Source organism: Mangifera indica, chromosome 9 (genome assembly GCF_011075055.1).
Source record: "Mangifera indica cultivar Alphonso chromosome 9, CATAS_Mindica_2.1, whole genome shotgun sequence".
NCBI classification, from domain to species: Eukaryota; Viridiplantae; Streptophyta; class Magnoliopsida; order Sapindales; family Anacardiaceae; genus Mangifera; species Mangifera indica.
The window spans coordinates 9,097,631-9,111,462 of record NC_058145.1 but is presented as its reverse complement, the minus strand read 5'-3'; the positions used below and the strand labels follow the sequence as shown (position 1 = coordinate 9,111,462).

Here is a 13,832-nt window from a genome sequence, read left to right as displayed (position 1 = left end):
GCCCACATTATAATCTTATGTCTCTTTTTCTGTCTTGTTACATTCAAAACAGACGAGTGCAATCATTTTGACAATGTTAGGTTATTGATTCCATTCAAAACTTGATCAAAAAGAAACCCAATGGTCCCAAAATGGCTGCAAAATTCACGCACTCAAGGTTAAGGATGCCAAACAACAATTATCAACCCAGTGCTTGATCAAATTGGGTATACTGCACACACTTTTAAGACCATACTTTCGATTATTCATAAGCCTGAAGAGTTCCCATTCAGCATTTTTCTTTGATCAGCACATGGTCAGAGTCTTTCAAGGGAAAAGGGAACCTTTAACTTGGGTTTACTACACCCTCATTTGAAGGGATAAGCTTTCCCCTTATCACTGTGACCCTTAATCAATGGCTGCCCCGCCCTTGATCCAAGGGCTGTACCTAACTACAGATCCTAGTATATAATACAACACTGAAAGAGAAAAACAGAGGGAAATTACTACTATTCTTGTCTTGGAATGATGGTTTAAGCTTCAAAGCATACTAATCAATAAAATAACAAGAATAAGATCAGATGAGATAGAGGAAGATGAATTTTCTTTCACTCAAATCATTGCAAGTGTACATTAAATTGCAAGCCGGTTCCTTAGCAAACTAATCCTCATCAAATCCATGACCTATAGTGATGCTAACTGCTAAATTTTACAAAAATAGAAGGAGCTCACTAGCTTGTGTTGCTACTATGGAGTATGGACCTTATTGGCTGTCTCCTTTGTATCTTGTTTAATTTAGTAGCCGTATCCTGGTGCAACAAATGGTAGACATAATAAAGTTAGTACCTAAATTCATGGGCTCCATGCAAGTACGCAAATGAAAGAAAATAGTGTGGTAACGAGTTTGGTAAACTCAACTTCAGTAACTACAGACCTGAATTGTCCATTGGGTTCCCAGCAGGCATTGCAGGTTCAGGCTCCTTAATCTCAACCACCACACAGTCAGACATCAAGAAAGTTTTTGCAACAGAGGAAGCATGCTCTAGGCAACACCTGACCACCTGCATCGAGTAAAAAAAAATTTCTTAGTACTCATGCCAAACTCCATAGAGAGATAACACATGAAAGGTAGGTGAAACACTAAATAGTTAGTAACCTTGGTTGGATCAATAATTCCAGCAGCCATCAAATCCTCATATTGTCCAGTTGCAGCATTGTATCCATATTTGAAGTTGTCACTAGAGAGCACCTGTAAATTGAAACACAGAATTCTCAATAGAAAAAAGTCAAAACAATAGTAAACCTCACAGGTGGAGGAGAATTTCTATACCTTCTCGCTGACTACACTCCCATTAACACCAGCATTTTTTGCAATTAATTTCAGAGGGTAACTCAAAGCTCTCCTAACAATTTCTGCCCCAACCTGCAATTTATATTACAACCACCATTCAATTCAATTCCAAAGAACCTCAAAACATTTAAACTTTTTTAGAACCGCCAAGATGCTTTTAAGAACTTAGAATCAAATTCTAAAGGCCACAGGTCCAACATGAACTCGAAGTTTTGAAAAATTGTTTAAATATGAAACCAGAAATACCATACTACCTTTTCTTCATCATTATCCAGGCTTTCCTTAATGGCATCAACTTTTGATGATAGTCTCAACAGTGTGCATCCACCACCAACTACAATACCTTCCTCAACAGCTGCCTGAAAATCATATGAATTTCTATATTTAACACTCTTCACTTGTAAGCACAATAATCACCACGGGGAATGTGGTATCAGACCAAATTTTGATACAATGTCATTCACATGTATTACCTTTGTTGCATTAAGAGCATCCTCAACTCGCAGTTTCTTTTCTTTGAGCTCGGTTTCAGTTTGTGCACCAACCTTGAGAGTTCATGAAGACATCAATACAAGAAATATACTGACAATGATATCATATATCACATTTTTTTCTGATAGTAATTAAAATTTTACCTGAATAACAGCAACACCACCAGATAGTTTTGCAATTCTTTCATTAAGTTTCTCCCTTTCATAGTCTTGCTCAGCATTCTGCAAGATGATATTTCACTTTAGCATATGAAGTCTACAGCAACTACATAAAATACTACTATCATAAACCACATAAACAAACACTAAGCATGTGTGCACACATTGCAATGCATAGGTATGGAGTGAGAGAAAGTGAGTCTCACCTCAATAAGAGTTTTAATTTGTACAACTCGTTTGTTTACTGCCTCTTGGGTGCTTCCATCCCCCACAATGGTGGTAGTGTCCTTTGTGAGCACCACTTTAGAAGCATTACCCAGGACTTCCTTGCCAACTTTGTCCAAGGCAAGTCCCACCTCATCCCTGATTACAGTTCCTGCACAACAACAAAAACGCCTCTCAGCAATCAACAAGATATACCAGAAAGAATGTGTTTAATTGGATATATATATATATATATATATATATATATATATATATGTGTGTGTGTGTGTGTGTGTGTGTGTGTGTTGTGCCAATCTGCATAAAGGAGTGATCATCCTAAGTCAGCAAGCTTCAATAATAGCATAGTACAAATCAGAAACAATGGAGAAAGGTGAGCTATAAGCCAAAAAAAAAAAAAACACAAAAAGTAGATAAATATATGCTCTTACCTCCGGTCAGAATAGCAATATCATCAAGGTACTGGCTCTTACGCTCACCAAATCCAGGAGCTTTCAGAGCAGCAATCTTCAATGACCCTCTCAGTTTGTTCACAACAAGTGTTGCTAAAGCTTCCTGCTCAATGTCTTCTGCAATTATCAGAATTGGGTGTCCACCCCTAATTGCATCTTCCAAAATGTTGATAAGATCCCTTGCATTTGTTATTTTCTTATCAACAAGCAGCAACTGCAATTAAAACAAATAATGTAGGAGTGAACTTCAGAATAAAACAAACCCAGAAAATATAATAAAGGACACATCTATGAAATTTTTCAATAATGTATACCTTGCAGTTCTCGTATTCAACTGCCATTTTCTCACTATCAGTGACAAAATAAGGAGAGATATAACCACGATCAAATTGCATTCCCTCTACAACATAGAGGGTGTTCTCAGCACTTTTTCCCTCTTCAAGAGTCACAACACCCTTCCGACCCACTTTACTCATGGCTTCAGCTATCATATTCCCTACTTCATAGTTGTTACCAGCACTAACAGCTGCAACATCAGCCAGTTCACTGTCTTCAACCTGAAACCCAGACAAATCCCTGATCCTCCATGCATAACTTGGTAAAATAAATAAGGCATATTAAATGCTAAATTTAACAAAGATTGGTAAATTCCGTTTTGATTACCTCTTTTGACATCAACTTGAGCTCTGAAACCAAAGCCTTGGTTGTCTTCTCAATGCCTCTTGTGATTAAAACAGGGTTAGCTCCAGCTGCCACCACCTGGAAAATTGAAAGCAATTTAGACAGATGGCACTATAACAGCTGATATTACAATGCTGTTTAACTGTCCACCAAAACATTCACAATTAGCATGCTATACAAACCTTGACACCTTCGGCAATAAGACCTTGAGCAAGCACAACAGATGTTGTAGTCCCATCTCCAGCCAAGTCATTGGTCTTGGCAGCAGCTTGTCTCACCAACTTAGCACCAATGTTCTCAACAGGATCCTCCAACTCAACCTGAGAAATGATGGAAGAACAACCCTTTAATGATCTTACATAGAAATAGTTCATGTATAGGAAGTAGACAATGAAGCTGTATAATCCAATCTTGAAACAGTTTAATTGTGAACAGCAATATCCACCTCTGACTTCACAGACGAGAAAGATAGTGGGGAAAAAATAAAGAAAAATGGCAAACCTCTTTAGCCACAGTCACACCATCATTAACAATTTTTGGAGCGCCATACTTGCTTTCTAGAACAACATTCCTGCCTTTGGGACCAAGGGTAACGCCAACAAGATCTGCAAGCTTGTTCACACCAGTCTACAATAAAGGAATAAATGATAGTAAGACCTCAATTACTGAAGAAAGCTACAATGCAACATACTGACTAATCAGTCTTCACACGAAGACTTACTTGTAGTTTCTTAATGGCCAATCCATCCTTGTTGAAATGTAAATCTTTTGCAGCATAAATCTTAGGAGAGCGCATTCTGCATAGGGCAACACTCTGTCTTCTACCAAAAGAGCTCGAAGAAATGGATGCAAATGATGACAATTTATTTGAAGAAGAAGCAAGTTTCTTATCAGTCATGTGACCATTAGGAGCAACCACAGAGCCAATTGGAGACATGGCAGTGAAAGTCGACGCCATCATATTCTTAAAGCTGTCAACATTCACAGAAAGCTCAACTCAAACAATCCAAGGATAGCACAACCTCGTGATAAAAAAATTCATTACGATTCCAAAAACAAACAATAAAGCAAGATTCTATACCATTCCACGGACAATAGCACAAATAAAATTGAATTCAAAATATTATTTTTCGTTCAATAACCCAAAAACCCCAAGCCCAGTTAGAAACCCCAATTTCAAACCGAGACCGCCACAGACCATCCAAAATTCGCTACTCAAAAAGTCCACAATCTTATTTCCTCAATCAAATTACTTTAACGCAATCAAATTATTTTCATTACCACTAACACAACACAATTTAAATATAACAACAAAGCTAACTAATTCTCTTCAAGCACTCATATTGATCTTACTTCATCAATTAAATTACATAAAACCAATTAGAACATATTCATTTCCACAAACACAGCTCAAATTAAAAAATAAAACAAATATAAATCTCTCAAAGGACTCAAATCGGCCAATCCTGCTTCAGCTAAACAAACCAATATCATAATTATATCAATTACCCACAAGAAATCAACAAAAACAAAAGTAACCATTTACAAGAAACACCTAACAAACATTTGAAAAGTTATTAGAAACAATATTTCATAACAGAAAACGAAAAATTCAACATATAACACAAATAGCAACACCACCCATCTTCCATTTTCAACACGGAAACAAACAAATACATAGAAAAAGGAAAAGGGGTAGGAGGGTTTGTATGAACTTACAATGAAACGGCGGTAGAGCGGAAGTAGAGGGTTTATGAGATATGGAGGTCTGTGCACTATGGAGTAGAAGCAGGTGGCTGAGTTTACAAAGAATGTTTAGGTTTTTAAAAGGGAATACTGTTATGAAGCAAACGGTCTTGAAAGTTCTACTTCATCTTGGCCGTTGGATTCGAGTTACTTTGTCTAATTTTAGAACACTCTGGAAGATTTTATAACGTGTCATGTTATTGTTGAAATTTCATCTCCACCCAACAACAACTTTATTATATTTTTATTAAAAAATTTGATAACAATATAAAGTAAAGGTTAGATTTGACTAAGCCAACTTAATTCCTTTTTTATAAAAAACGCTAGGGTCACCATAAATCCTATAGTTGTTATTATTTTATAAACCAATATATATATATATATATATATATATATCATAAACTATAATATAAATATAAAATAATATATATCATAACATATATAAAATTAATATGATATAAAATACATATTATATGATATAATATGTACGATATAATATATATTATCGATATAAATAAATACATTTTTTGGAGAAAATGATAATATAATAGAAATACATATAAAAAATTTTAAATTTTTAAAGATATTTATGATATTTTCTAAAATAATAACGTGTCAATTAGATTTTTTTACTATTTTTTTAATATTTTAATATTTTATTTTTTAAAAACTATATCATACCAAATGATGTAGTACTTGATATATAAAATTAGATTTTTGATACACAATCTAATACATGATTTAACCATTATGATAATAAATTAATAACTACTCATTTAGATATTAATATATTTATTATTTTATTTTTAATTTAAAATAATTTCATATATATTTACTATAAAAGAATATTTTAAACTAAATTTTTTAGATCAATTTTGAAATATATAATTTTAATGTCTATCTATTAATAATAATCATTATAATAAAAATTTGTTTTGAACTCTAATAATATTTATTTTTTTTATTTTTTTGTGCAAGTGAAGTGGTGAAACTAATTCCCAAGTATTTTATTTATAATGATAAATGGTTTTAAGAAGAGTTCTCATTTTACTATTTTAATTTTTAGGTGGAAGACTAAAAACATATAACTTTTTGTTACATAAAGTAGCTCTTTTCTCAATTTTAAAACTATGTTGACCCATTTTGGATATACAAATGAGTATATATTTGATGTATATTATTATGTAATTGAGTGATTTTAAATTAAGAATAAAATAACACTCAATCATATAATGACACATATAAATATATATATATTTATGTACGAAAAATAAGTACACATAGTATTACTCACTCAATTAATACGATTAACAAAATACAAGTAAATTAAAATTAAAAAAAAAAACCTATTTTCTTCAACTCCATCTTTAAGCCCTTTTTTTTGGTCAAAGTCTAGCTAATTTTTATTTGAATCAATTAAAATCAATCTTTCATTTCACCTTTAATGACTTGTTTTAAGATGCAAGGTATGTGACAGTCTTTTACTCCAATTTTTATCAATTAATTAATGTGAAATTTAGTTGTATTGAAGATAGTGTTGTTGTTTCGATTATTGTTGATTGACTCATGTAGGAATGATGGGTTTATGTACATAGAGTTTTTATATTTTAGTTTGATTTGTACATTGACTTTAAATTCAAATTTTCAGAGCTTTGCTTGATGTCACGTAACTTTAGATTAGTTTGTTTAGGGTTTAGATTCAAAATATATGCTTAAATGTTGTTTTATTAGGCGAATTGAGAGACTAGATATGAAATTTGGGTGCGAAACTGTAAACTGAGCATGCATTTCTTTTTATCAAAACCTGTGCATTTGAAAATAAGTTGGTTGAATCTAATTAATACAACATATATATTTCATCACGTTTAGGTAATTTTTTAAAATTTAGTTGGTTGAATATGGCCAAATAAGAGGTTTTGACTAGATTAAACCGACTTTTTTTCTTTTTCATACCAATTCTGGTAGAAAATAGTATTTCGGTTAGATTAGACTACACAAAAACTTGGTGTTTAAAGCATGTTTCTCTTTTTAGTGTTAGGTTGACAATAGGTAAATAGATACATGATTTGAGAACACTAGAAGATTTGTATTATCTAGTGATTGTAACTAATCTTTGTCATTTATGTGTTTGAAACTATAAGGGGAAACTTGACAAAGAATCAATTGAAATTGTTCAATTCCACATGTTTTGGTAAGTTTTATACACTATTCTCATCAAATTTTCCATTAAATTGTGTCATAATACTCATATAAGTAAGTTGAAAACTGAGGAATTGAAAACCGAGTGTGGCTTAGCATGGATGGGAGATTATTTAAACTTTCTTGGCATGAATTTGCATTGTTTAAAAGGTTAAGATTTAGAGAACCATCTAGATTGGCAAAAATGAATAAAATAATAGGAAAAAAGACAAGTATTTTCCTCCCAAGATGAAGAAGATGAAAATAGAGGACTATAAGGGCTTATTAAAGTAAAGAAATTTCAAGAAAGGTATAACAATTAACAATGTTGTGACGTTAGCTGTAATTCTCATCTTAGAAATTTTGTTTGAGGAAAAAAAAAAGCAATAAATGTTAACCTAAAGTATTTGGGATGGGTACATGACTTTGATTACTTTAACTTATATCCATGAGGAAGAGTTGCTTGGGAATTGGCATTTGTGTCCCTTATGAAGGTGCATATAAGACACTATAAAACTTCAGTTCAAAATAACACTAAGAACTTTAGAACTAAGAAGGTTCAATATGACTTAATTAGGCTTGTTTACAAGTTTCAGTTACAAATACCGTGGTTTTGTTGCGATGCAAATGTTGGATGTAATTAAACATGTCAGAATCAAATTCTGTGAAATCTGTAAATAAAGATTTGTGTACCTGGAGTAATTTTTGATGAAGTTTCTTCGAATATGGGGCAAGATATCGACGTTAGTATATTTTCACGACGTCATTTGCCTACGTAGTGATTTTCAATTAAGGAGACAAAATTTATGCATTACATTGGTAGGAAAAGAGGGGAAAGTTCTTTTCTCTGGAAAAAATAATGTTATTTACTCATAAGGAGGTAGTTTGGACATTTTATATATGTCCAACTGCCCTCTAACTGCCTCTTATAACTACCCTTGGCAGTTATATTAAACTGGGTCTGGTCCACTTGTAACCCGAATCCAATATCTCTCACTCACACATGATAGAAGACCAGAACCAAATACTTAACCACTGAAATCTCATATAGCAGTACGTTTCATACTTGCAAATGCGTCATGCGACCTCGCGAGCAACCTGCACTTAAGAGCTAAAAACTATACATTTGTTAGGAACAACATAGCCACTTCAACCCGAATAAAACAAAAATAAAGCGTTAGGCTCGCAGCATCCCATACTTACTCGATAATACTAGCTCCTTTTAATCTCTCATTTATCATTGTGTTATTTTCTTATGTATTAATGATCAAGTCCAATCTCTATATGAGTGACATGATCGGTCGGCTAATGGACACACATAACATATAAGTCTTCTTTTTTTACTTGAAATTCTCAATTTAAACTTAGTTATTTTTTTAGTCATGTTCCATAAACCGAATCATGCATGACCATAGGTTCCAAGCTAAGATAACAACACTAAGAGTAAATATCGAATAACAACAATGAATCGCAGGATACCAACATGAGGTAATCCTCATAAAGTCTCACACAATGAGAAAATAGGGATTCATCCTCTCACTGCTTTATCTAGTTGTCTTACTTATGCACACATGGTATGAAACATGTGTTACAGTGTGTATTTTCTCAAATGTCATTCACAACATTGTACAGATCTTAGTTCAGTTTCTACACCTAGTGTCTAACCTGAGTTCTTAATCATCTTCACACTTGCAGATATTTATCTATATTGAGAACTCACATCTGACATTCATAAGTTATTTAGACATGGGGAATCCAAATCGGTCATTTTTAAATGTATCTATTCATGACCTCATCTGGATCAATCATCAAAGCAACAATTTTATTTCAATAAATATTTTCTTGAGAAATTTGTCTCCCATTGGTATGCCCTCTCAACATCATATTTCTCAAGAATAATGTCTCATTTTTGTTCACTCTCTCAGTGCCAAAAGCGATTGTTCGTGTGAGTGAGTCAATCTCTAACTTGTGTGACATTATAATCTAGTTGAACTAAAAACGATGTGTATGCAATGAAAACCCAAGAATTTCGGGGCATAAATTCAAAACATGAAATGAACTTAAATTCATAGTTTTCGACGTTGTGTCACTAGTACGATATATATAAGCTCAACACTCATCAATCATAGTATACACAATCTAAGAAATTTAACATGTGCAAGATATTCTTTTCTTGGAACAATCTCGATCAAAGGATCAGTAATCATATAATGCGTAGAATTAAATTATACGTTTATTTCCCTCTTGGAAATAGAGTCTCTTATTACATTGTGTCTAGCGTCGATACATTTGGTTATCTTAGAAAAAATTCAGGATCTTTTATTTCAACAGGCAACTATTGCTCAGGCAATATCGTTCAATTTACTCAGATTCACAAAGAATCTTCTTAACCAAACAGTTTCTTGCACATTTATTGAACAAGCTATATACTAGGCTTTCGATGTGGATACGGCTACGCATCTTTATTTCTTATCACTCTAAGATATGGGCTTTTTTGGAGTAAGAAAACATAGCTATAATTTAATTTGCGTTGGTCTAAATTATTTCTCTAAGTGGCATCTCAATAGCCAATCAAATGCAAGTTCGATCCTTAATCACATAATCAATCATCCATAGAGCCTTTTAAAAATATCAAAATTCTACATACAATCTTTCAGTGCTCTTTTTAACATTTACTTATATCGACTAACCAGCCCAATAATAAAAATAAATATCTGGGCTTGTATGCACCTTAATATATATAATACATCCGATGACATCTGAATAGGTAACCTTTGACATTTCTCTGCTTTTTTCTTAAGTTTTGAGACATATCTTTTTTGGCTCAATAATTCGTAATTTAACATAAGAATATCAACGGGTTCACAGCATACTATATTGGATTGTTCTAAAATCTTTTGAATATTATACTCTTATGACAGAGTCAAAAGTTTCTTTGAACAACTCCTCTAGATTTAAATTCACAATATGTAATCTGTTTTTTCACATCCTACAAGTCAAAATATGGACGACAATCCTTTGATAATTATCACTTACTTCAAATCATTTCTAGCTATCTATACATCATCACACATATTGATAAAATTACAAATTTGTCATCAGACTTCGTCACATAGACATGATGATCTTGATTAATCATTTCAAAGTCATAAGGTATTAACACTTATGAAATCATTTCAATTTTCAAGTACCAGTATTTGGATGATAGTTTTAAGTCATTCAACGTCTTTAAAGCTTGCACACTCTACTCTTCAGACCTATAACAACGAGAGTTATATCTCGTTTTATGCAAATTCCTTTGTCAAGTTTTTTTCACTAAGAAAAATTGTCTTAACATTCATCTGGTGTAATTCTGAATTCAAATGTGCTATTATAGCTAGAATCAAACATATTGAAGTAAATCTTATAACGAAAATATCCTTCTACACAATCTATATCTTCTCATTGGATACAGATTTTTACTATAAAGTAAAATTGTATCTATTTATTGAGTCATCTATCTTACAACTAATTCAGGAAACTCATTCATTCCTAATAAATTTTCGATTTGATGATAAGTCAGCCAAAACATACAATCGGTTTGTTTTCTTTGTATTCCATCTCTTTTTCCAATGCATTTCAAAATTTTCTTATTAAGAGATAAGACAATTATTTCAGGTTCTTCATTATCTTGGGGAGTAGTTATGAAAACCTCGTTTTCACTTCAAAATGTCACTTGAATACTTTTGGATGTCCACTCCAATGCAATTAAGAATTAATGCTTCCACTATCCGAAATAGATTAAAGCTTAATCTCAATGCTCCTACTAGGTTGAGATGAACGAAATAAGCAATCGAGGATCATAACTCCTACTATTTAGAACAAGTATAAGTCTTATATCTTAGGACTCAACTAATGGTCGCTAAGATATACCCATCCTCATTCTTTTTTCATCTCATTCAGATGAAACCTTTTATCAATATCATTCCGATTAAGAAAAATATCTTTTATGAATGTAGTATCTCATAGTACAATTTTAGTTAATCTTCAACATAATCTTCTCTAATGAACACATACCCTTTGGAGTGCTCAGTGTATTTGATAAAGATACATTCATTTCTTTTCAATCCCAATTGCTCAAACTTATGAGAAAAGTATAAATAGACATTGCTAAACACTAAGGTTGTAATCAACTAACTCAGGGTTTCTACTTGACCATAACTCATAGGGAATGAAAGCAACTGGTTTAGTAGACAATCAGTTAAGTACTCAAGTAGTACTAAACATCATATCATCACAAAGTAACTTGACATTTTGCTTGCGCCTTCATTGACTTAACCATTTCGAATAGAGTTCAAATACTTTTCTCTGCTATACTAGTTTGTTACGAAGTTTTTTTTGGAATTACTGTTTACCATACTATTTCTTTTTCATTGCTCAGTTTCTTAAACTTTTTGAACAAATGCTTAAGACCTCGGTGAGTTCATAAAACTCTTATCTATTTTGTTTAATTGATTCTCAATCTCAATTATATATTGTATTTAAAACAGTCTACTACTTCTGACTTATAAGAGATCAAGTAGACAAGACCAAATCAAGCATTGTTATCGACACTAATAATGAAATATGAGATACATTCTTAAACTTTACATTCATAGGAAAACATATACTTAAGTATATAAATTGCAAAGGAAGTCAAACTCTTACAACTTTGTCGAAATGGGTTTCTAGGAGTTTTTTCAATTAGGCAATGCTCACATGTGGTCAGTTGTATTTATGTGAAAGTTCCTAATAAACTTTCATAGGCCAATTTATTCAACTCATCTAGGCCAACATACCCAAATTCAACATGTCATATATTTGTATTCATACCCATACATATAGAAGAAAAAAATAATGAAAAACTTAACATTATCAGAATATAAGGTGACAAATACCATATAACCATTCAACCAATAAACCAAAACTATAGAAGTCAATTCTATCGCATTTCAATAGAACACTTAGAGAAATTCAAATTATATCATAGTTTAAGAAGAACAAGTACTTCCACCAAGATTTGTTGAATATTTAGAGTATATTGGATTTTGTGTACTTGTAAAATTCATTTGCTCGTGTTTATTCCTCTTACTACAACCCTTATGTTGTTGCCTATATACATCCAATTCACTTTATTCAGAATTTGATAAAAATTTACTAAAGATCTTCTATCATGAGCTACTTGGTTGATAGCTTCTATGTCTATAATCCACGTAGGATAATACTCAGTTAATATCATAGTACTAGAATATAAAATTTTATCACTTTATGTTAAACAAGACTATCATTTTTAGCTCTGTTCATTCATAGGCGATATAATTGTCATTTCTTTTATTGCAACTTTTATCTTGTTTCTGTCGTTTCTTCTAGTACTTTTGCCACTCTCACATTTCAATTCCTTATTCTTATTCTTTGAGCATTATATGATCTCTTTCACGTATTAGGATTTAAGTCACTCAATTTTAAAACTTGATTCTATAACGTATGCACGAGTACCAAGTTCAACTGCCTCAAGAACGTTTGTCCTTTAATTCTATGTGGCTAGAACAACTAACGAAAGTCCTTCTTTCCTTATAGGTCATATGTACCTTTATACGCTCCCACTATTAGGAAAGGATCGCTTTTTTAAATAAATCTATTGTTCATGTATCGGTTACACGTAGCTGACTTTAGTTCTATAATCAAATTTGACATTCAATCAAATTTAATAATCAACTGTCTTTATTTGGGGATTACAATTCCTTCAAACTTTTTAACTAAAACCATACTTATGACATATACAGTATTGGTACTCATATACCAGATCATTATTCATGAAACTGATCAAGATATTACACGAAGTGAGTCTTGCTTCTTACATGTGTGATGTGCGCCTACATCACGTTTGTATAAGGCACTGATTGGGTTTCTATCCTTTAGTTAGCCACAACTCTATCTTAACCTGATCTATAGCCTCCAAAGCCTTTTGCACATCTAGGATATTATGCATTTCAAATGTCACACATTGTAATTCTCTCTATTTAGTATCATTCTCATACAAATCAACCATCATTTTTTAGGATGTTATAGTTAACTAGATCACAGAGACTATGTATCAGACACAACGCTATCAAACACAATCAAATATACATCAATTATCGTAATTATACATTCAAATTTTAAAATATATCGCATAAGACATAGAATCGAAAGTTCACTATGTTCCTAATCATCTTCTATGACATAAATGTTTGACATTTTAAACTTTAATCTAATTATGCCAATATTAATTCTGAATGAAAATTTCATTAAATTCTACTAATATCAGAATTCCCATAATTAACAAATATATATGATACAACGAATGCATCATCTATTTTGACTAGGACTACTTCATTAACCTGCATTGATCTTTAAGTTACTTTATCCATGATAAAGTCTCTATTACATTTGTGTTAAGTCAAATATCTCGTATTATGTTAGTTTTGGGAATAACGTCAAAGTAGTGGATATCCTTTTATACATTATTAAGCGTTGTTCTATAGCAAACTATAATGAATCCACTCAGTCCCAAAG

General features: G+C 32.0%; 1 protein-coding gene across 1 annotated transcript; it reads right to left on the bottom strand.

The window, feature by feature from the left end:
- Positions 1-566: 566 nt before the first annotated feature.
- On the bottom strand, positions 567-5,211 carry LOC123225866 (chaperonin 60 subunit beta 3, chloroplastic-like). The gene is made up of 15 exons (XM_044650177.1): positions 5,055-5,211; positions 4,057-4,306; positions 3,837-3,962; positions 3,518-3,655; positions 3,318-3,413; positions 2,969-3,211; positions 2,634-2,868; positions 2,187-2,356; positions 1,966-2,043; positions 1,804-1,875; positions 1,585-1,689; positions 1,310-1,402; positions 1,136-1,228; positions 914-1,040; positions 567-788 (listed from the first exon to the last, which is right to left on the bottom strand). Exons 2-15 carry the CDS (start codon positions 4,294-4,296, stop codon positions 775-777), a joined length of 1,830 nt encoding a protein of 609 aa, XP_044506112.1. The 5' UTR covers positions 4,297-4,306; positions 5,055-5,211; the 3' UTR covers positions 567-774.
- Positions 5,212-13,832: the final 8,621 nt, after the last annotated feature.

Excerpts from the sequence above, each read along its gene's own strand:
- LOC123225866 (XM_044650177.1), bottom strand. The coding sequence starts at position 4,296 with ATGATGGCGTCGACTTTCACTGCCATGTCTCCAATTGGCTCTGTGGTT. Across the intron at positions 2,357-2,633 it reads TATTGCTATTCTGACCGGAG|GAACTGTAATCAGGGATGAG; the intron begins GTAAGAGCATAT and ends GTTGTTGTGCAG. Across the intron at positions 1,403-1,584 it reads TGGATAATGATGAAGAAAAG|GTTGGGGCAGAAATTGTTAG; the intron begins GTAGTATGGTAT and ends TATAAATTGCAG.